The sequence below is a fragment of the Carcharodon carcharias genome, chromosome 7 (assembly GCF_017639515.1).
Source record: "Carcharodon carcharias isolate sCarCar2 chromosome 7, sCarCar2.pri, whole genome shotgun sequence".
Classification (NCBI taxonomy): Eukaryota; Metazoa; Chordata; class Chondrichthyes; order Lamniformes; family Lamnidae; genus Carcharodon; species Carcharodon carcharias.
This window is the reverse complement of record NC_054473.1, coordinates 125557153-125580205: the sequence shown is the minus strand read 5'-3', so window position 1 is coordinate 125580205 and position 23053 is coordinate 125557153. Positions and strand designations below refer to the sequence as shown.

Genomic DNA, 23053 nt, shown 5'->3' with positions numbered 1-23053 from the left:
GAAATATACTGCATCTTCCCCAGGCATACAATGAAGTCCATTTTTATTCTGTTAATATAAGAGTTGCTTCATTTGTCACTTGTTAGGAACATGAAACAGAAGTATCTGCACTTGAAGAATAGAAGCCTCTAGCTGCAGTATTTGTCAAATATTGGAAACCAAATTCCTTAAGACATTTCTGTTAATGTCTGTACATTGTTGGAGCAGGATGCCCACAGGTTGATGTTCTAGTCACATGCTTGGCAGGTAATTACTGCCTCCTTTGGAAAAGCTAAAAACCATTGGTGTTCTCATTTGAAAACAGGAAAACCTAAAAGGAACCAATGGGGTTGCACTAGTACTCTTCTTGGTGTGTCAAAGTTCAGAGAAAGACATGGTCAGAGATGGTGAAGTAACTGCTAGCAAGGCAAGAGTTATATAGAGCCAAGGCACAGGTCAGCCATGATATCTAAGTGATTGGTAGCACAAGCTTGAGGGACTGAAACAGGCCAACTCCTGTTCCTATGTTCATGGTGGCAATTGATTGGTCCAGACGAATCATTCAAGCTATAGAATTTACAGCACAGAAATAGGTCACCTGGCCCAACTAGTGTACGGTACTGTTTATGCTACATGTGAGTCCTCTCTCCCGCTATTTCATCTCACCCTATCAGAATGCCTTTCCATTCGTTTCTCCCTTGTGCCCTCCCTTAAGGGCATCTATGCTAATCACCTTAACTACTCCATGTGGTGGCAAGCCACAGGGATGGGCTAGCTGGCATCCTGTCACCCAGAAAACAAAATAAAGCGAACACAATAACATGAAATAAAAATCAAACTTACTTTATCTCCTCGATGCTGTGGCATTTGCGAAGTCCTGCTGCCAGCTTCACCATCCCATTAGAACTTATGTCAACGGATTCAAGGCTGCGGGGGGGAGATGAGATCTAAGTGCAGTCACAGCAGCAACGTTAAATATAGGGAGGTGTTGTTATGTTGGCAGTTGTTATTAGAGCGTAGCTTGTGATAAATAATTTATGCCTTTCCCAATGTAAACAGTACATTTCTAAAGCCAGCCAAGTGAAAGGTTTTCTCAGAGTGGGACTGGAAGCCAATTTTAAAAGTCATTAGGAAAAAGCAGTCAGCTCCAACCCATCCTACTGAGCTTTTAGGCACCTGCTTTCAGAGTAAGACAGAAGACTTGAGGAGCAGCTTATCTGCTTGTCCTTTGTGTTGAGACTTAGGCGCCTCAGAGTGGGCAAGAATAAAAATCTACCTAATGATAGAATTATTTAGAATCTGGAGCATATACACTGTGAAGAACTCCAGAAACAATAACAAATCTTGGACACACTTTGTAAAAATCATAGCTGCTCTAAATCACATCTTATTACCCCGCTTCCCTTAATTGTCTTCCCTTCTCTTCTAATGTGCCAACTACTTGCTAAGATATACTTCCACTGGCACTAACTGCCCTCCACTATCTCAGTCAAGTGAACACTGTTTTGTCTGGGATCAGATGTAGAGGGACAGATTTTCATTGCGAGATCCAACTTTATCAGGAAAGGAGACGGAAAGAGCCACAACTCCAGCCGGCAGGCAGGATCCCTGTAGCGGTCAGTGAAAAGAGGTGAACTCCCAGCAGCAGGCAGGGGTGGGCGATGGGTCAGCACTCCAGAAGCTCCTGTGCTGATGTTCATAGATCATCACAGCTGCAGCTGCAGTCCGCCTTGTGAAAATTTTGGAATCACTGAGTGGACTCCTCTATTTTGAGATGCCCACACTCTCCCTTATCTGCATCGGCAGGCTGCCACTCTGAGTGCTGGAGAGCTTCCTGTTGGACCTCTAGCTTTGCGAGCCTGCTATCTTCCATAATTGGACAGAGACCGTGTCCTCTGGCCATTAATTGCCATTCCTTCAAAAAACCATATAGGATGATGATTTCCAACCCCGCGGCAAAACTCCAGTGCAGAGTGCTGGCAGTGGTCACAGCTGAGCCTGGTCTTGGTACCCAACATGTCAGAGCCAGCAGGTAGCAATTGGAAGCTGTCTAATTTACCCCCCACCTCCCACTCCTTAGCCCAGTAGCACTGAAGCTTACAGTAGATTCTCTACCATCGTTACAGTTAACTCAGAATAGATTGAGGATTAAAAATAGAACCTTGCTCATGTGCAGCTCAGTTTCACATTATGTATTGCACATTGCCTCTGAAACACCTAATTCTATGTACATTTTATGAAACAATTTAATATAAAATTTGACAAATTTACAACTGGCTCTCAAAAATCCTTGAGAGTTTTTTAAACAGGGATCAAATGGCAGCTCACTAACCATTCCAGAACTTACCTCAGCTTCTTCAGACCCTGGAAAGCAGGAAGGATCTCAGCCAGTGTTTCTGCTCCTTTGTTGCCAATGCTGTTTCGGTATAAACTGAAAGTACATGAGGGAGATCTATAACTCCATCAGCGAAAACAAGCACAAACACCATCATTGAACAATTATTTACACCTCAAGATATCAAATCCATGAGATGATTTGTGGAATGCTGACCTGCACTTGGTTAGTATTCACCCTTGTCCTAGCAAGCCCAATACTGAATTTTTTCCAGTGGTTACTGCTTAGTGGTATTGGGGTGTGGTCACTGAATAGGTACATGCATGCTGCAATTCTGTCTAGTTCTCCTCACTCTAAATCACAGCAATGTCACCAACAACAGTTAAGATACACCCTCAAAGATCCTCAGATCACAATGACAGATACAGATGTTAGAAAGACTTGCAGTTTATGCAGCAGCTTACTGCTCCTCTTGTAAACAGTCCAATTCAGTCTATACACAGTGAATTCATCTGGCTGTGGTTCAATATAACAATCATTTTGCATACAACACAACCCAAAAAAACTGCTAATCTGATCTTGCCGATGGTAACTGAGGGAGGAATGTTGGCCAAGACACCAAGAGACCTGCTTGCTCTTCTTCATTTAGTGCGGAGGGATTTTTAACAAGCAACTGATCAGGAAGAGAGAAGTTTGGCTTACTATCCCATCCAAAACATGGGACCTCTGACAACGCAGCACTCCCTCAGCACTGCACTGGATGGATCAGCTTAGATTACAGAGCTGGTCTGGGATTTAAGCCTATAACCTTTGGATACAGAAAATTACAATTACAAACAAATGAATTTGAGGCACCGAAACACCAAATAATGTGTCAGGAGGGACAAAGACCTACTTTGGGCAGGATCACAATTTTATTCACCTTGTAATATTCAACAGTACATATGCAGCACTAGAGCTAGAGACCCAGTGAATGTCAGAACCTTTATACATTCAGAGTTTTGCAATAGTAATATTCAAGAAGTCTGCACATTATTGAAACAATGTCATGCTGGCATCAGCACCAGATTGGAAGTAATACAGCTCGTTACAACTGTACATAATACACAACCATAATACTTCTTTACTCACATTAAACTCTTATAAAGAATCAGGATTATTCCTAAGCTTCCTTTATAATATCTGTGGAATGTAGGAATGCTTTATTTAAATATAGGTAGCATTATTATAACAACACAGTGAGAGAATTGGAGCACTCCCACCCAGATTAATAACTATGGGATGGATGTGTTACTTGCATCTGAAGGTGGAAATCACAGGCTAATAATACGAATATTCCACTGTGTTATTCTGGCATTGTATTGCTAGAGGAGGATGACAACAAAGTAGTGGATGGAAAGAGATGGACGTTGGCCAGAAGGCACCTAGACTAGTTGTACATAAACTTTTGACAAAGGTCTCATTATGAGCAGGCCATGGGCAGCATCACTGCTTTACATTAATAAACTACATTCAATGTAGTTTGAATTATGAGAAGTTTCTGGATTCTTACTAGTGTTTGGGAATAGAATGTTGCAATTTCACCCCTTTCTATGTGAAAAGCAAAAGAAAACAATTGTTTTGTCCACAATACACTACAATAAGAAATCCTGCTACACATTTGTAGGAGGTACATTGTAGGAGGTGGTTTGTCACTCACATATAGTTACATGTGTAAGAACAGCATATAACTATTAGCATTACTCGCATTCAGAAAATAAATCACTCCAGTAAGCCCTGCAGCTTACATACAAAAGATCTGAAAGATTGTGAACTGTCACTGGATCATGTGATTCCTTTGTTGCCAATGTTGTTTCAGTATAAACTGAAAGTACATGAGGGAGATCTGTAACTCCCTAAGCGAGAACAAGCACAAACACCATCACTGAACAATTATTTACACCTCAAGATAGCAAACCATGAGATGATTTGTGGAATGCTGACCTGCACCTGGTTAGTATTCACCCTTGTCCTAGCAAGCCCAATACTAAAGGTATTAGAATTTTTTCCAGTGGTTACTGCTTAGTGGTATTGGGGTGTGGTCACGAAATTAGGTACAGGTTGTCAGAAGATGAATTCGACGGTCCTCAGTTTTTCTTAGTCTAGCATTTTCCGTGTTCCTATGGGATGGCGACACAGTTTACAAGCACGTCACATGCCTACACACGCACACACAGTGATATAATGAAAAGCAATGATAAGTGGGACACTTACTGGAACTCCAATAAGTGTGGGCACTGTTTAACGATGGGTGCAAGATGAAGAAGTTGAGGAGCTTCAATTCCACACTGGTACAAACTGAAAATGAGCAAGGGTCAAAGGCATTTATTTGACACTCAGGAATGTTAAGAATAAACAATTCATCACATACAATTTAAATCTTGTACATAGGTGCTCCACAGGTTAGCTAGGTTATATAAGGTATAAAAATAACAACAATTGAGCATCCTCACAATGTAGTCTTGGAGTATTTCAAAGTAAATCAAACAGAACAGTCACCTGATTAATCGCAGAGAAGAATTCTGTGCTCCAGTGTCCATTCTGGTGCTGGAAAGGATCAGAAAGATCTCAGGTCAGTTTTGGTTACTGTGTATCCCTGGAGTTTACAGGAGCTGCAAATGTGTAACTTTGGTGAGGAGTGTGCCTTTGCAGGCACAATATGGTCCAGTCAAACACAGACTGCATATCTCTGCCGCTTCTCCCATGTGCTCACTTCCCACTATGCAGCTTATTTTACCAGGGCCAGGAGGTTTAATAAAGGTGCAGAGACACTCAAACTCAACTCATCCACAAGGAGGCAGTGTCAGGTAGGCAAAGGGGATTACAGTGGGGCATGCTCCTTTTGTTGGAATCACTGTGAATATATTGGTACATGTGAGGTGGAGGTGAACCCGCTGTATTTTATGTCGAGCCAGTTACACCAACTGTCAAAAACATTGTCCCAAAACAGCCTTTATGACTGCTGCTTACTGCACTCAGTGGCAGTTTCCACAAGACAACCTCTTTAAAAGGGCTTGTGATTGGAGGGGAAGGTCAACTGAGCCCATTACTGATTAAAATCAACTCAAGTGGGAGAATTAAAATCAATGGCAGGTGCTTGGCAGATGAGCTACTCTTTATTGTACAGTTTTGTCATTGATAAAAGTTTATCCTGCTCATATTTCTAGTTGATCTATATACAAATCACATCCTAATTTTTTTCGATAATGGCACCGTAACTGCAAACAGGTTTTTGGCCAGTCTAGTTATAAATACGTAGCTGTTGTGTTTCTTTCAGTACTAGGAGCTGAGAATATACTGCACACGACTATAGTTAAATCTCAGCTCCTCTCCACCCCTGGGTGAGAGAAAAACTGAAGAAAACCTCTTTTAAACTGAGTGAGATCCTATTATAAGTGGATGGTCAAAAATCAGACAGTCAAATACATTTAAAAATTGAAATAGGCTGTTCGCACCTCTTAAAATATGCCATGTACAAGGTTAAATCTCTTCTTAAGCAGACAGTGTAAGATGAATGATTCCCACATATAATTCCATTGCTCATTATGTAAAATGGAGGGAGAAGAAAGCGGACCCAGTGTTTGAAACAGAAGATGGTATTTAATGCAGGCGATGGGGGTCTCGCCCACTGCCTGGAGAGCTGGTGAGAGCCCCATGTCGCCTCCTTTGGGAAGGCCCGGCATAATAAGTGCCAGTCAGGCACTTAATTGGACAGTGGCGGGAGCTGCCAGCCGATCAGGGGCTGGCAGCTGCACACTGCAAATAGCGCCAGCAGGAGTGGTGGTTGCTGCCAGTAATGCACCCAACAGGGATCAGCTCACACTCTATGTCACATCATCAATCTCCATACCTGTCATAGTTAGACCGAAGCATCTCAGCAGATTGCCAACCATAATCCACCAGCCTTATTAAAACGTTATTGTTCTTTATCCTGAAAAAATAGGTTTTCATTGACATCAGCATCGACAGAATGCAGATTCTCAAACAGGACAGAAAGCTTGAGTTGTTTATTTTTAAAGCGCCCCATACAAATTGGGACTAAAATGAATTGGTGAGAATGGGAGGCCAGCCATAGCAGATGAACTTTAAGGTAACAGTTAGTCAGTAAATGAATAGCAGTAATCTCCAGAGAAAGCCTCTTACAGTGACTTTTCTTTCAATATTCTTTACAGCCTCTATGTAACAGCGCTGTTGTCTCCTGTGAAGTAGAGAATAACCTCAAGATGGTGGCATCATTGGAAGCAAAGAGGAAAAGATGTTGCCAGAAGATGCCAGTTGGCAATGTTCTGGCCATAGCCAGGCTGAGTGTCAATCACCTGTCTCATACCAGGTCTTTTGAGGATTAAATTATGAGGCCATGCTACATAATCCTGGCTTGTATTTCCTTTATAGGGGACTGAGGGGCGATCCGATCGAGGTGTTTAAAATTTTTTAAATTATTTGATACGGTAGATAACTAGGTCCTCTGGTGGGGGAATCAAGAAGACATATCTTAAAATTGGAGCTTGGCCATTTTGGAGGGAAATCTGGAAGCAATTCTTCACATAGAGCATATTAGAAATCTGAAATTCTCTCCCTTAAAAGGTTGTGGATGTTAGGTCAATTGGAGCTTTTCAGGCTGAGAATGATATCTTTGTTAGCCAAGGGTATCAGGAGTGTTGAAGCAAAGGCGGGTGAATGGAGTTGAACTGCAAAACAGGAATAATCTAACTGAATGCTGGAGGAGGCTATTGGGGCTGAATGGCCTCCTCCTGTTCCTGTGATCTCTGGCAAATTGGTCTACAATGCTGTTTCCTGATTGGTCAGCTGTCCAGAACCTCTTCAGTTACTGCAAAAGGCCTCCAGACAATAATAAAAAAAGGCAAAAGTCAAGATTCACAAATTTTTAATGGCTACGCTTGCACAGAATTTTACACATGGGCAGCTGTTTGGGACACATGGCGGATTCCACATCGAGGCAGCTGCAGCAGCACAGTTCCACACTGTAAAAGTGGCATCTGCAGAGGTCTATTGAGGTTTCAAGTGGTTTCACTTTCCCTTTCTTTTTCATTGAGCATTCAAAGATCACCAAAGAAACCTCAAGCGCCACAGACAGACAAGACCAAACTATTTCCTAAACACTGCAATTCACCTAACATCCAACGTCAGTTTTGAGGCAACATCCCTGGAATAGGCTAGCAATTGCCCAGCAATCAGCACCCGCTCACACTCTCCTTCACTATGCCAGCGTGAAAGTTTTCAATGCAGATTTTGTGCAAGATAGTGAAAAAAACGAAGTTTGGGAGACCAAATGCAACTGAAATGCCACTGCACCACCAGGTGCTCTGCTGTCGGCCAAATGAGAGACTTATTTTTTAAAGTGCAAGTCCAACATGTACTGCAAATCTGTCTTCCCCATTACCTGAACCATTTAATTTCTGGGAATAAAACACTATTAGTGCATTTACTGATGCAGGAGTGCTTTGTGCTTAACCACATTTTTTAAAAGTCTGGGTCTTGCAGAGCTTTTTACCATTTTCCTATGCAGGATACATCCCATCTTTTCATTTAACTGGGCCCGGAGAAAAATTGGGGGTTATTTTGCCTTAGTCACGTAAAGAGGGGCAAAATCCGATTGGCTGCATTTTATAACATCTCTCCTGAGATTTGCATTGACTTTAATCAGGAGAGCTATAAACTGGGTGGATAATTCGATACTGCTCATTGTACATTATCACCTAAAGCCAACATTATCCACGTTATCATTCTTGCTGCTTGGCAAATTCCAGAGCCCATACTCCCAGCAAATATGGAGGGAATATACCTTTACACCTACCCCTTAAAAATCATTAGAACACACAACTTGCAAAGCTGTTACCAAGCTGGATGCTATGGAAGTCCTTAAATGAAAGGGTTTCTTAAATCTGGCAAAATGATAAGCAATTCCTATTTTAACCAGTTGGTTAGACAAGCTTTTAAACTGAATTACACAGCTTTGTGCATCAATACAAGCAGCAGGCTTGGGGGGACGGGAAGCAGTTTACAGGATGACTGTCCCATATTCCGCTCTGGTAATCTGATTCAAATAGCCCAGCCTGGCACAATAAAAAGTCACCTTTCTGTGTTCTTCATTATAAGGCTCCTATGTGAAATTAGTTTGGGCAATCTTGTGCCAGGTTCTAGTGAGCACAGGTCCACAGAAAGAGGAAATGTGGCTCTAACCCAATGCTAAGTGGCACTGGCGCTTGCTGAAAACACAAGGAAAGTGGGTGTAGAAATTGGAAAGATCATATTGCACTTTCTGAGACACATTTTCTGAGTTTGAAAACAGAGGTGCTTTAGAACAGAGTTCCAGGAGCTTGACTCCACATCTGAGAAAACTCTATCTAACTGTGAATACTAGACATTGACATAGCCAGAATGGGGTGGGTTCATGCCAGATATCCAGAGGCTCTTTTTTCCCCCCTTATTGGGCCTGTTTCTTTCCCTCTCCCAGGAGATTGAATGACTATGGGGAGGAAGGAAGTGATTAATCATAATTCTCCAGGCATCACAAGTGTGGGGCAGGCTTGATGGACCAGAGTGTCTTTTCCTGCCTGTTCTTTTTGTACTTCTGCATAGATACCTGATTTACACCCAGACTGACTTTACACTGGGCTCGATTTTAATTCACTCAAAACCCATTTTCTTACACAGTGTTAAAATTGGACCCATTGACTTGAATGGAACCAATCCAAAAAAGGGTATATCATGGGCACCCAACCTTAACCTGCTTCATCTTGCCCAGGTGGGTGAGATTTAAAAAGTAGGAATTAGGTATGCAGAATGTTCCATTTTCCTGCATTGTTCACCTCAAACCCAATGAATAGAAATAAATGAATAAGTTTTAAAATTAAACAGTCAAATACACAGTCCATTCATGGCACTACAACATTTCAAACAGATAAGTGACAGAATAATCCATTCCTTTCGTTCAGTTCTTACTGACCCAATGTCTGCGATATTCAAATGGGAACAGGCACACTGCACAAGATTAGCAGCATCTTCATCATATATCCACGGTTCTTCAAACCTGAAATACAAACCAAAATAAGCATTGCCGCCATCTGCAATTTAATTTGTACACTACAGATTCTAATGTGACCAAAGGGGAGGATCTTTAGCCCCCACTGAGGTTGGAATGGAGGCAAACGGGCACAAAAAAATAAATGCCACCCGGTGGGCTGGTGGTTTACTGGCCTTCAGGTCATTGCCCTGCAGGCGGAATGGGGTGGGGAGGGTCAACATGCCCAAAAGCAGTGGGTAATCGACTGAAGTAATTAAAGATTGACTGAAGGAAACGGAGTGGGATTTTCCAGTCGACGTTCAGGTCCCCACAGGCAGCAGGGGTCAGATTAATTACCTGGAGGCAGTCTCCTGATGGCATATCTGGGGGCCAGTGCAACAGGCAGGCTTAGGGCACCCCCCCCACCACCCCCACCCCCCCAACCTGAGTTCAGCCGCAGGCAACCCTATGGAAAGATTCCCCATCATCTTTTTTTTAATTCATTCATTCACAGGAAGTGGGTTTTGCTGGCTGGGCCAGCATTTATTGCTTCTCCCTAATTGCCCTTGAGAAGGTGGTGGTGAGCTGCCTTCTTGAACCGCTGCAGTCCATGTGCTGTAGGTACACCCACAGTGCTGTTAGGAAGGGAGTTCCAGGATTTTGACCCAATGACAGTAAAGGAATGATGATATATCTCCAATGCAGGATGGTGAGTGACTTGGAGGGGAACTTCCAGGTGGTGGTGTTCCCACCTAGCTGCTGCCCTTGTCCTTCTAGCCAGTAGCGGTCGTCGGTTTGGAAGGTGCTGTGTAAAGAGCCTTGGTGAATTCTTGCAGTGCACCTTGTAGATGGTACACACTGCTGTTACTGTGTGTCAGTGGTGGAGGGAGTGAATGTTTGTGCATGTGGTGCCAATCAAGTGGGCTGCTTTGTCCCGGACGGTGTCAAGCTTCTTGAGTGCTGTGGGAGCTGCACTCCTCCAGGCAAGTGACGAGTATTCCATCACACTCCTGACTTGTGCCTTGTAGATTGTGGACAGGCTTTGGGGAGTCAGGAGATTGGTTACTCATCACAGGATTCCTACCCTCTGACCTGCTCTTATAGCCACAGTATTTATATGCCTAGTCTAGTTCAGTTTCTGGGCAATGGTAACCCCCAGGATGTTGATAGTGGGGGATTCAGTGATTCAGTGATGGTAATGCCATTGAACGTCAAGAAGCGATGTTAGATTCTGTCTTGTTGGAGATGGTCATTGCCTGGTACTTGTGTGGCACAAGTGTTAGCCCAAGCCTGGATATTGTCCAGGTCTTGCTGCATTTGGACATGGACTGCTACCATTTCCCCACTCCCCTGCCCCAGCTCTCAAATGTGATCCAGCTGCTAAGGTCATTTCTGAGATTTGTTATAGCCCTCCAGCCACAAGGATAATGATCTCACCCTCTGGCCATCATCTAGCTAATTCGGCAAAAATCATATTAAGTGACTGTTTCACACAGAATTGGGACTGTTTCCCATTCGAGCCTTATGGTGAGTCCAGAAGCCCACAAGGAAAATCCTGCTCCTGAAGTCAATTTGGGATCTTGAATTGAAATTCCTTCAGTCTTTGTTGGAATTTTCAATGCACCAATATATAAAAGATGAAAAAGAACAAAAAAATAGATTCCCCTGATAATTCACAAGCAGAGATCCGGAGAACAAAGTCACAATGCCAGAAGACAGAATTGCTAAGTGGTATGCAAAGCTGGTAATAACAAAGGAAGTGCCCTTAGGGAAGGGCTAAAAAGTGGAACTTCACCATTCCTTTCACCTAAGGCTCTTACCTGACCATTAGTGCTTTAGGGCAATCCTTTAGTGCAATTAAGAGGCCTTTCACAGCAACAAGAGAAACTCCATTCCTCTGCAGGCTGGAAAATAAAACAAGAACATGTTCAATTCCATATTTCCCAGGAGTTGGAGAATTATCACCTGTCCAACAGCGCTGTGTGGAGACTGGCCACATTTCTGTCTCAAACAAGCTATTACTGGCTGAGATTTTGGCTTTATTCTTTAATTTGGCTGCGCAATGATTTTTTATCTGAATATATACAATGTCACATCTTGGAAGCTGTAGAAGAGTGCATTGGCTCTTAAATTCCATGGAAATCCCTGCGGTCTCCAGCCGTACTGCTGGAAACCATCAGCAGCCCCAGCGGAGATAGCTGAAGATGGCCAGCTATGCTGTTTTCCTGAGGCTTCTGCCAGTCTCTTACTGATGTTACAGTGGGAGATTGGTGGTTGCCCAGCAGAATTACAAGGTCACCTTTTATTGCACTGGGCAACTTAGATCAATCTCTGATCAATACTTAAACAAATGGTGCTGACAAATTGGAGGTGCTGTTAGCAGTCTAAACCTCCGTGCTCACCTTGTTGTTACTGGGCATGTAATTTACAACAGGCTTTATCTGTTGAGTTGTGATTCTTTTTGGAGGGGGTGGAATTAAACATATGACTGAGAGATAGTAAAGACATTGGTGGAATATATTGTTCTAGGCTGGGATCACATCCTTTTCTTTATTTATTCATGGGATGTGGGCATCGCTGGCTAGGTCAACATTTGTTGCCCAACCCTAATTTCCCACCTTCTTGAACCGCTCCAGTCCACGTGGTGTAGGTACACCCACAGTGCTGTTAGGGAGGGAGTTCCAGGATTTTGATCCAACGACAGTGAAGGAACAGCAATATATTTCCAAGTCAGGATGGCGTGTGGCTTAGAGGGTAACTTCCAGGTGGTGGTGTTCCCACGTGTCTGCTGCCCATGTCCTTCTAGATGATAACGGTCATGGGTTTGGAAGGTGCTGTCTAAGGAGCCTTGGTGAGTTCCTGTGGTGTATCTTGTAGATGGTACACACTGCTGCCACTGTGCGCGGTGGTGGAAGGAGTGAACATTTGTGGATGGGGTGCCATTCAAGCAGGCTGCTTTGTCCTGGATGGTGTCGAGCTTCCAGAGTGTTGTTGGAGCTGCACTCATCCAGGCAAGTGGAGAGTATTCCATCACATTCTTGACTTGTGACTTGTAGATGGTGAACAGGCTTCGGGGAGTCAGGTGGTGAGTTACTTGTCACAGGATTCCTAGCCTTTGACCTGCTCTTGTAGCCACAGTATCTATTGGCTAGTCCAGTTCAGTTTCTGGTCAATGGTAACCCCCAGGATGTTGATAGTGGGGGATTCAGCGATGGTAATGCCATTGGATGTCGAGGGGCGATGGTTAGATTTTCTCTAGTTGGAGATGGTCATTGACTGACACTTGTGTGGCGTGAATATTACTTGCCACTTGTCAGCCCAAATCTGGATATTGTCCAGGGACAGGATTTTATGTCCAAGGGGCGGGTGTGCGCCTGACCCAATCGGGCATAAAATAGCACACGAAGACGTTGGTAAAGCATCCTGACATCATCGCTTACTCGTGTGACATTTCGGCCGGTGGGTGCACGTGAGAGGCAGCAGTGCGTCCGCCGACAATTAAGAGTCCTATTAAGGCCATTAAAATTACAATTAACTGCCATTTTTGTCTGCCCATCCAACCTTACGGTTGGCGGGTGGGTGAATTGGCCAAGTGGCCTTCGGAATTTTTAAGAAACCTCATCCATGGGTGGGATGAGGTTTCGACATTAATTTAAAAAAAAATAAAAATGTTTTGACAAAATTTTTATTATGTCTATGATCAGCTAAGTGAGAAGTATGTGGGGACATTTTTTTTCCTGTTTTCAAAAGCTTTATTTTAGATTTTAAAATTCTTCAGCTCTGAGGCAGATCCCTGTCTTCAGGGAGTTTTCAATGCGAGCTCCCCCGTGCATGCGCAGACTTCTGCACTCACCCACTTCCCACCCCCACCCCAGCAGCACTGAGCTTCTCAGTGCGTCTTTCATGCTGACTGCCTGTTAATTGGCCAGCCAGTGTGAAATCGCAGTTGTGAGCCAATCGCGGGTGGTGGGCCGCTCCTGGGCCCACCTGCCATGCCCATCCAGAGACCTGAAAATCCTGCCCCAGGTCTTGCTGCATTTGGACATGGAATGAGGAGTTGTGAATGGTGCTGAACATTGTGCAATCATCAGAGAACATCCCCACTTCTGACCTTATGATGGAAGGAAGGTCATCGGTGAAGCAGCTGAAGATAGTTGGGCCTAGGACACTAACCTGAAAAACTCCTGCGGTGATGTCTTGGGGGAAAGATGATTAGCCACCAACAATCACAACCATCTTTCTTTGTGTTAGCTATTACTCCAATTAGTGGAGAGCTTTCCCCCTGATTCCCATTGACTCCAGTTTTGCTAGGGGTCTTTGATGCCACACTTGGTCAAATACTGCCTTGATGTCAAGGGCACTCACTCTCATTTCACCTTGGCAGTTCAGCTCTTTTGTCCATGTTTAAACACAGGCTGAAATGAGGTCAGGAGCTGAGTGGCCCTGACAGAACCCAAACTGGGCGTCAGTGAGCAGGTTATTGCTAAGCAAGTGATGCTTAATAGCACTGTTGATGACCCCTTCCATCACTTTACTGATGATCGAGCGTAGACTGATGCGGTGGTTATTGGCCGGGTTGGATTTGTCCTGCTTTTTGTGTACAGAACATACCTGGGCAATTTTGCACATTGCCTGGTGGATGCCAGTGTTATAGCTGTACTGGCACAGCTTGTCTAGGGGTACAGCCTAGAAGCACAAGTCCTCAGTACTATTGCCGGAATGTTGTCAGGGCCCATAGCCTTTGCCGTATCCAGTGCCTTCAGATGTTTCTTGATATCACATGGAGTGAATCCAATTGGCTGAAGACTGGCATGTGGGATGCTGGGGCCCTGTGGAGCAGGTCGAGATGGATCATCCGCTCGGCACTTCTGTCTGAAGATTGTGGCAAATACTTCAGCCTTGTCTTTTGCACTGATATGCTGGGCTCCCCCATCATTAAGGATAGGGATATTTGTGGAGCCGCCTCCTCCAGTGAGTTGTTTAGTTGTCCACCACCAATCACGACTGGATGTGGCAGGACTGCAGAACTTAGATCTGATCCACTGGTTCTGGAATCACTTAGCTCTGTCTATCACTTGCTGCTTATGTTGTTTGCCCGACCTCCCTCACTCCACCCCGCCGGAGAGCTGCCAGCCAGTTAGAGGTCAGCAACTCTGCAGTACTGTCAGCACCACTGGGAGTGGTGGGCACTGCCGGTACTGCACTGGAGGCCTACGCCAAAGAGTTATGCTGGATCCCTGGGAGAGAGATAAGTGGGGTGGGGTAGGCTGCGGTGGGGGGTCAGTACCACACTGGTGAGGGAGGTTAATAGCAAAGGCAGAATGGTGCCTTCCAACAGAGCCCCTCCCTTCATGATGTCCTCTGTTGCCAACCCGTGCACCCCCCAACCCCCTCACCACCCCACCAAATTTAACAGGGCAGAAAGCACAGCTGAGTTCTGCTCCAATTCAGAAGTGCAGGGACAAATGGAGCTTTCAAGACTGAAAGGAATAAACATTTATTAATTGAGGATATTATAGGATATGGAGCTAAGGAGGGTAAATGGAATTAAGGTACAGGTCAGTCATTGTTCAACTGAAGGTCAAGATAGGCCCAAAGGGCTGAATGATCTACGTTTGTTCAGAGTCCCTTAAGTGGCAGCTTCAAATACCTCAACAGCAATGGTGCCTGCCAAAAAAATAAAGACACCTGAGTGACAAAATGTTTCCTATCCCATTAATGAGATGTAATCAAGCTTTCAGGGTCTCCTTGCAGAGATTGTATTGTACATCTGCTTGATTAGTGCTTGACTCACTTGAGCTCCTTTAAGTCTTTGAGATTGGTTACGACTTCCACCAGATTTCGCAGGCCCTCGTCCCCCATCATGTTGCCGGCCAGGCTATGATAAAACATGACAGTTCAGTTTGGCATTTTTAAACATTTCCTAGTGATTAACCAACTGCATTCATAACTGCTTTTCTCCAGTTACAAAGTCATTTTACAGGGATGGCAAAATCTTTACTGTAACTATGGCCTGAATCTTCTGGTTGGCGTGCGGGACACATAAATTGACGCATTGTGATGTCAGGCATGCGTCCCAATGTCTTCACGCGTCATTCCGATCATCAGTTCGGCTGGCATGCACCGGAGTCAGCTGCGCGCCTGCCGACCTATCAAAGGTCTATTAAGGCCATTAATCAACTAATTGAGGAACCTTAAGGTAGGCGGGCAGGCGAAGAACCCAGGCTGCCTTTGCATTTTTCATGGAACCTCATCTATGGGTGCCATGAGGTTTCATGAAGGCTTTATTAATTTAATAAATGGTTTCATGTGAATTGATAAACACATCCCACTTCATGTGACAATGTCAAGAAGGGACATGATTGAATAATTTTATTTTTTTATTTATCAAAATTTTATGACTTTCCTTGATCTCCCTGAGGCAGCTCTGTGCCTTGGAGATTTCTGCACTTTTTTGCACACATGTGCAAAAGAGCACAGGACCTGGCTCTCCCTCCCCACCCACTGCAACCCCCCCCACCACCCACCGCTGTCCGCACAGGAAGCATTGTGTGCTTCCCGGGTGGGCGTCATGCTGGGTGGGCCTTACTTGGCCCGCCCATGTAAAATGGCAGTGCGCAGCTGATCGCGGGTGGCAATCGGCTGCACGCCCACCCATGCCTGCTCCCGCCCAGCCTGCCCGATGGGGAGAAAATTCTCCCTTATGTGAATTCCAAACTAAAATCTACCAGTCAAATAAAATGGCATAAGCCAGCGGAAATCATCCTCACTGCACAGACTTAGGTCAGACCACATGTGGAGTACCACACCCAATTCTTGGAAGCAGCACAGGATAGAGCTGCATGGTTATGTCACTGAGTTACAAAGAAAGACTGGAAAATCTGCAGAGAATTGCATCTACCAAGTCTACTTTGTCTTGAGCTGTTACAACAGAATGCTTGAAGTATGGATTTTGTCAGTTTTCCCAGGTCGTTTCCAAACATCACAGAAATTTAACTTACATCCCATTTGTCTGGGTCACCAACAGGTTCCAAAGCTAAAAGTACCTGTTGTCCTGAATCACCTCTATGTTATAACCAATTGCGGTGGAAGAATTCAACTTTTGACTAAATTGTGGTCTTTTCAACATTACTATGGAGTTTAGATAGCCCAGTCTTTTCCATAAATAACATACTGGTGAACCTGTAGCCCTTTATTCATTTGTTTCACTCCTCACTGCAATAATACATAGAATAAAACAAGTTCAATTACATTTTTAAAAATTCATTCACGGGATGTGGGCTTCGCTGGCTGCGCTCACTTATTGCCCATCCCTAGTTGCCCTTGAGAAGTTGGTGGTGAGCTGCCTTCTTGAACTCCTGCAGTCCATGTGCTGTAGGTACATCCACAATGCTGTTAGGAAGGGAGTTCCAGAATTTTAACCCATGACAGTGAAGGAACAGTGATATATTTCCAAGTCAGGATGGTAAGTGACTTGGAGGGGAACTTCCAGGTGGTGGTGTTCCCATCTATCTGCTGTCCTTGTCCTTCTAGATGGTAGTGGTTGTGGGTTTGGAAGGTGCTGTCGAAGGAGCCTTTGTGAATTCCTGCAATGCATCTTGTAGATGGTACAAATTGCTGATACTGTGCGTTGGTGGGAGTGAATATTTTGGATGTGGTGCCAATCAAGTGGGCTGCTTTGTTCTACTAAATAGAACCTAGAATCATGTGCAGCAGATTGGTTTGCCTCGTCATCAAGGTACCAATTGTGATATTCCAGAAAGCCAGTTGCTGAAGTATAGAACTGGGGCTAATCTTTACACACTTTTATATTTATTTATAGCTTTACACGTTACTCACCCAACTACCAGTTTTATTCTGTGCCTATAGATAAGGGCTCAAGTGAACCCCAATTAATTTCCACCACCTGCATACAATTCAATAGATTACCTTCTCTCACTTTAAATAAAAATTAGAGTTAATATGCACAACGAAAATTTCAAAGCAAATTAAATCAAAGACCTCCATATCATGTACAAAGCATTGCCTTATTAGATGTCCCTTCTGTAGGACTCCTAACAACTTCTTTGTAACTCTTTTGAGTACAAACACGTTTCCATCTATTCCTATTCAGATGAAGTTACATTGTTTCATAGTTTGCCATTGTGAGATTTGAACTCTTGATCTTGGGGTTACAAATCCAGTACGCTGATGATTTCTATCTACCCATTTAATTTTAGAGATTTCCTTTCTCTCCAGCATTTGTTTCACACCAGCAAGACTATTTTGTAACCTTTCCTCACCTCACTTTTTATAAAGTATATATTATCCCACAATAAATGATTATCTACACAACATTCAATGAATATACCATTTGCAATGTGCCCTTTGTACAGAATCACTCTTAAAACATTTGACAAACAGATTCCCATATTGACTGTCTCCACAAAAGCCAGTGTGTCAACAGCAATTTTCTTAGCTTGCCAAGCTATAAAAGGACATTTCCCATTTTCACCCATGATAAATATCATGAAACCAGCTGCACTACACCACACATCAGAAAGTTTAGCACGTGAAGGATCATTAAAAATGATTAGTTTCAAGTTCTTTGATTTACCTAAGAATGGGAACTGAAGTATGCATTTCACAGATATAATTTTAAAAAATATATTTTACTTGCCCTTAAAAATAGGGCAAATTCAGGCGGTTCATTGTTGTACTTAACTCCAATACATCAAAACTAACATCTAGCCTAGCCTGCGTGCCCAACCAGTTCAACAAACCAATCATGATTTGCAATTGCTCTGTTTCTTCTTTCAATATAACATCAACTTTCTGTGATGACTTTGTACGATTAACTGGAATTGGAGTAACGTTCTCTAAATAGGATTGTTGGTTTAAAGTTATTCTAGACCTACATTGCTTAGTATTTTAACCACTCTATTTAAAAGACTAACAAGCCTGACTCCTAATTTTAAACTGTACTCTAATCTCCCACAAATTCTCAAATTCCATATTACCACCCCAAAAGAAATCATCAACATGCATCATGAAGATGTCTGCAAGTTTTCCTTTATGATACCAATAAAACATTGCAGGATCTGCTTTCAGCTGAATAGAATCTATTTTCAACAAAACAGACCTCATGAAGCATACCACAACTCAGAAGCAACATTTCAGGCTATTGACACATTTGTTTCGTTTCCACCATTTTCCTTCTGTATCTGCTGCCTTTAAAGTCACCCTGCTTTTTTGTCTATTGATCTCTCACCAGTATGTTATTTATGGAGAAGACTGGGCTGTCTAAATTACATAATAATGTTGAAAAGGCCACAATTTAATTGAAAGTTGAATTCTTTCACTGCAATTGATTACAACATAGAGGTGGTTCAGGACAGCAGGTACTTTTAGCTCTGGGACCTGTTGGTGACCCAGACAAATGGGATGCAAGTTGTATTCTGTGATGGTTGGAAATGACCTGGGAAAACTGACAAAATACATTCTCCAAGGATTATGAGATCCTATGAATATGTGGCCAAAAGAGCTAAAAAATATATTTTCAAGGTTACTTTTCCAGCTGTGGAACAGTCCACTCTACTACCAGTAATGGTAGCCAGTAACTACCAGTTAGTCTCTTTTCAAAAGCAAATAACCTCACTTCAGCCTCATGAGTCCCGCCTGCATGGACTTTTTCAGTATAAATCCACCTTTGCGACAAAGTTGGTTGTCCCATATCTAGTACCTCCAAATAAACTCCAAATTCTCTCCAACTAGATCATTTCCTCCGTTTTGCCTCTCTTATTAGTTTATCCCCACGGTTACTGGCAGCCATCAAAAAAACACAATTGTGAAGATTTTTGCTTCTAGTTCTGTTCTGTGATTATTCTGTGGCCTTTATTTCATAGCATAATCTAATCAAGCTACAGCCTCCAATTGCATTTTTATGACTGTCGGGACTACTACTGTGAGATCGGTCTTTTGCACTATTGGAGGCTCTTTCTCTAGTATGTAATCAATTTCCGATGCAACAACCACTTCTGGACACACTACCAGTACTTGTGTTGCACTTTCTTACTCTCAATTCTTTCACTCCATTTTGCCAGTCCAAAGACCTCGCTTCTTGGCCACCATTATGAACATTCAAGCAACATTTAAATTTGCCAGCAGCTTTTCCTGCACCTTCCATAATTGTTGCTTCCCTCCATTCACTCAACCCCTGTGGAATATATCACCCACTATAGGCAATTGGTCTTTGGATGTGATAGTCCTATTGTGTGTCTGGATTACTCATATTATCATCATCCAGCCCTTCATCTATGCTTTGTTGTTCCTCAAGACCTTCATCACAAAACACATGGAAAAATTGAGGTACAAGGTGTCTCATTTACTTTTATCAGTTGCTCAGAGTCCAAGATTCAAGGCTGAATTAGACAAATTTCTGATTCACAAGAGGGTCAAGGGTTATGGAGACACGCAGAATGGTGGCGTTAAGGCCACAATCAGGTCAGCCATGACCTTAGTGAATGGCGAAGCAGACTCAAGAGGCCAAAGGCCTAATCCTGCTCATATTTCTTGTGTTCTTATGTAAGGTTTTAAAATTAATTCTGATTAATTGCAATGAATGAATCTTAACAGTTTGATTGTCATGTTTGATAAGTATTGTCTTGCCATCATTACCAAACCTGGGCCTTTCCATTTCTTATGACCCTCTCTTGTATTGTATATTAAATCTCCTGAATTGAAGTCTCAGGTGGTCTTATATGATGCCTCAGTGCCCTCTGAATTTTCACCAAGACCTCAGCCTTGATGAAAGCCCATCTACATGTGTGTAAGGCATTCAAGCATGCAGAAAAAATTGAACTAATTGAAGTACCTCCTGGCATAGGAGGATCATCACTCAGAACAGAAGGCAATTTGGGACTTTTCCCATAGGTCAGTTCATAGCGACTATGCCCTCCAGCCATCTGGAGTGAATTCTTTATCTGAACTGCCCATGCCAGGCCAGCTGTCAACTTGTAGTTTGGTTAATCAACTAAAATTTCATGCAGCATTCCATTGCATGATGTCTTTCACAGAGTCCATTGCTGAAAGGACTTTTTGCAATGGTATTCAGAACTATGATGTTCATACGTCTCTGAACTTGCTATTGGAAAATTCCCCTCTGCTATCAGTCAGCAACTTTGCTCGTTCTCCAAGTCAAGCCCCTATTCATTTCTCCACGATCTTGCCTATAATAATCTTTTTGTCCTTACCAAGTATTGTTGCAGAAAGACTAAATTTGGGCACCAGGTTTTAAATGTAGAATAGAAGTATTTTTGTCTTTGTCCCAAATCTTTAGATCCATGGCAATTACCTTGTTAAAGTTATCAGGCAATGGAAGGCTTTGAATTGGATGAGGCAGTGTCCTCTGATACTTTTTTTTAAAAAAAATCATATTTCTCACTAATCTCTTCTATTAGTCTCATATACCCTTCATCAACCCCATCCGCATCTTTTAGCGGGATTTTTAAACTTTGACAAATAGGGTGAGCAAAAAATCTATGTAATTTTAAGACAAATTTTTTTCATTTCCTATTTTTTATACCTGATGCCATTAATACTTGTCTTACGCTCTGAGAAACATCTGGGGTTTTGTTAAGGGGATATACAATAATGTCACGACAGGTAAACTGCAGATCCACCAACTTTCCGAAAATAATTATCATGCTCATCATGCTGCATGCCGAGTTTCATTTGTGCTTTTTTCACAGAAGGTTTATTAAAAGCACAGGCACCTCACTAAAGGCTACACCTGTACTTCACCTAACTTATGTGGAATTACAACTTTCTTTAGTGTCTTCTATGTGTTGCCATCACCAAACCTAAAGTAAGTAGTACTCTTATATTCCTTAACCTTGCATTTATATTCCTTAACCTTGCATTGATCCTCACTACTTAATGAATCATGGTAACATTTTAGCCAATCTGTTGTACATATTGTCAAAGTACAAGCACCATCTAATATTGCATAGTTAAACGAGTCCCCAACTAACACATTCATCATGGTATGAAAACTCCTTGCGACCAGTAAAATTTGTTCAGATTCTTCATATCTTCGTGATGTTCCTCAGAATTCTCTGCATCATGTTTCATTTCAAGGGTCCCACTTCCCTACTTTGGGCAGTTAATCACATGAGGATACTTTGAGTCACAGCTGAAGCACCTATAAACTGTTCCTTCAGCATTCCTGGGATTCATTTACTTGTTATTGCTCTTCTAATTCTGCCTTCTGCTGTAATAGCTAGATCTGCTAATGGTGTTTTTTGGGGAGGCAGTGGCATTGCGGAATTGTCACTGGACTGATAATCCAGAGACCCAGAATAAGGCTCTGGGCACATGGGTTTGAATCCTGCCACAGCAGATGGTGGAATTTGAATTCAATAAAAATCTGGAATTAAAAGTCTAATGATGACCATGAAACCATTGTCAATTGTTGTAAAAAATCCATCTGGTTCACTAATGCCCTTCAGGGAAAGAAATCAGCTGTTCTTACCTGGTCTGGCTGACTCTTAGATGCCCCCTGAACAAGGCATTTAACAGATCATCTTTCTTGTCAATTTAGTTTAAGAATTCTAACAGAAGGTCCAAACCTTCATCACTATCCAACTGAAGGGCAGCCAGCTCATAACATTTTTTGCTGATGTTAATTCAGTAGGAAACGACAAAACAAGACCAGGCCCTCTTTCCTCTTTGTAGGGATGTAATCCATGTTCCCATATCTACTTAATTTTCCCACTGGTCATATGGTTCATACTCTAAGGACATCAGAGGGTAATCATACCCCAACAATTTACATTTGTTCTTTTCCCATTTTTCACAATAGCTTCTCAAATTGTAGTCTTCTGTCATTTATTTTCTTTGTTTCCAACCTTCACCTTGAGGCAATCATCCTCTGCTACCATGTTCTATTCCAGAAAGCCAGTGCTGGAGGATAGAACTGGAGCTAAACTTTACACACTTTTACACTATTTATAGAGTTACACATTACAAACATACACTTCTTAACTCAACAACCACAGTTTTAGTCTGTATCTATTTATAGGAGGCTCAAATGAATCCAGAGTTAATGCCATACCCTTCATACAATTAAACACAATTAATATATATTTAACATTCATCTAGAATGAACAAATGCCTTCTAATTTATGGGCACCATTGTCCTCAGTATGAGGACACACTACTGCAATGGGTCAAATCGTGGTTTGCTGCAGTGTGACAAGAGGTGCAAGGGTTGAGCACCACTGAAATAAGGCAACATCTTATAGGGAAACTGTACTTACTTCAGTTCTGTCAGATGGCTGCACCATTCAATAATTGAGAAGAATTTCAACAGCTCTTCCTCTTTAAATCTGCATTCCTTCACACTGCAAACAACCCATGAAGAAAAGAGATAATACACATCAATATTATCAAAAAGAGTTCTGTATTCACTAGTCCCTAGGATGTGTAAAACTTAACGAAAAATTGAAAGATTACTGATTCTGCAGAATATTAACTAAACAGCAAGCATCAAATTACAAAGGAAATTAAGCAGGAAAGATAGCAATCAAGAATTAGCAGGAATCATGAAATAGCAGGAACTGAAAGCTGGCAAGAAAAAAACAACACCTAAGTGGGAGAACAGGAATTCATATAAAATAGGACAAAATAATTTAAAC

The 23053-nt window shown here is 42.5% G+C and overlaps 1 protein-coding gene across 10 annotated transcripts in view; it reads right to left on the bottom strand.

Annotated features, from left to right (window-relative positions):
- The window catches only part of nlrc5 (NLR family, CARD domain containing 5), a 211434-nt gene that overhangs the window by 43475 nt on the left and 144906 nt on the right, over positions 1–23053 (bottom strand). For all 10 annotated transcript variants that reach the window (XM_041191229.1, XM_041191236.1, XM_041191233.1 and 7 more), the window contains 9 exons: positions 22676–22759; positions 15172–15255; positions 11198–11281; positions 9321–9404; positions 6204–6284; positions 4853–4900; positions 4568–4651; positions 2327–2410; positions 823–906 (listed from right to left, as the gene is read on the bottom strand). In XM_041191229.1, the coding sequence (XP_041047163.1) occupies positions 823–906; positions 2327–2410; positions 4568–4651; positions 4853–4900; positions 6204–6284; positions 9321–9404; positions 11198–11281; positions 15172–15255; positions 22676–22759 (717 nt within the window). The remainder of the gene's footprint in view (positions 1–822; positions 907–2326; positions 2411–4567; positions 4652–4852; positions 4901–6203; positions 6285–9320; positions 9405–11197; positions 11282–15171; positions 15256–22675; positions 22760–23053) is intronic.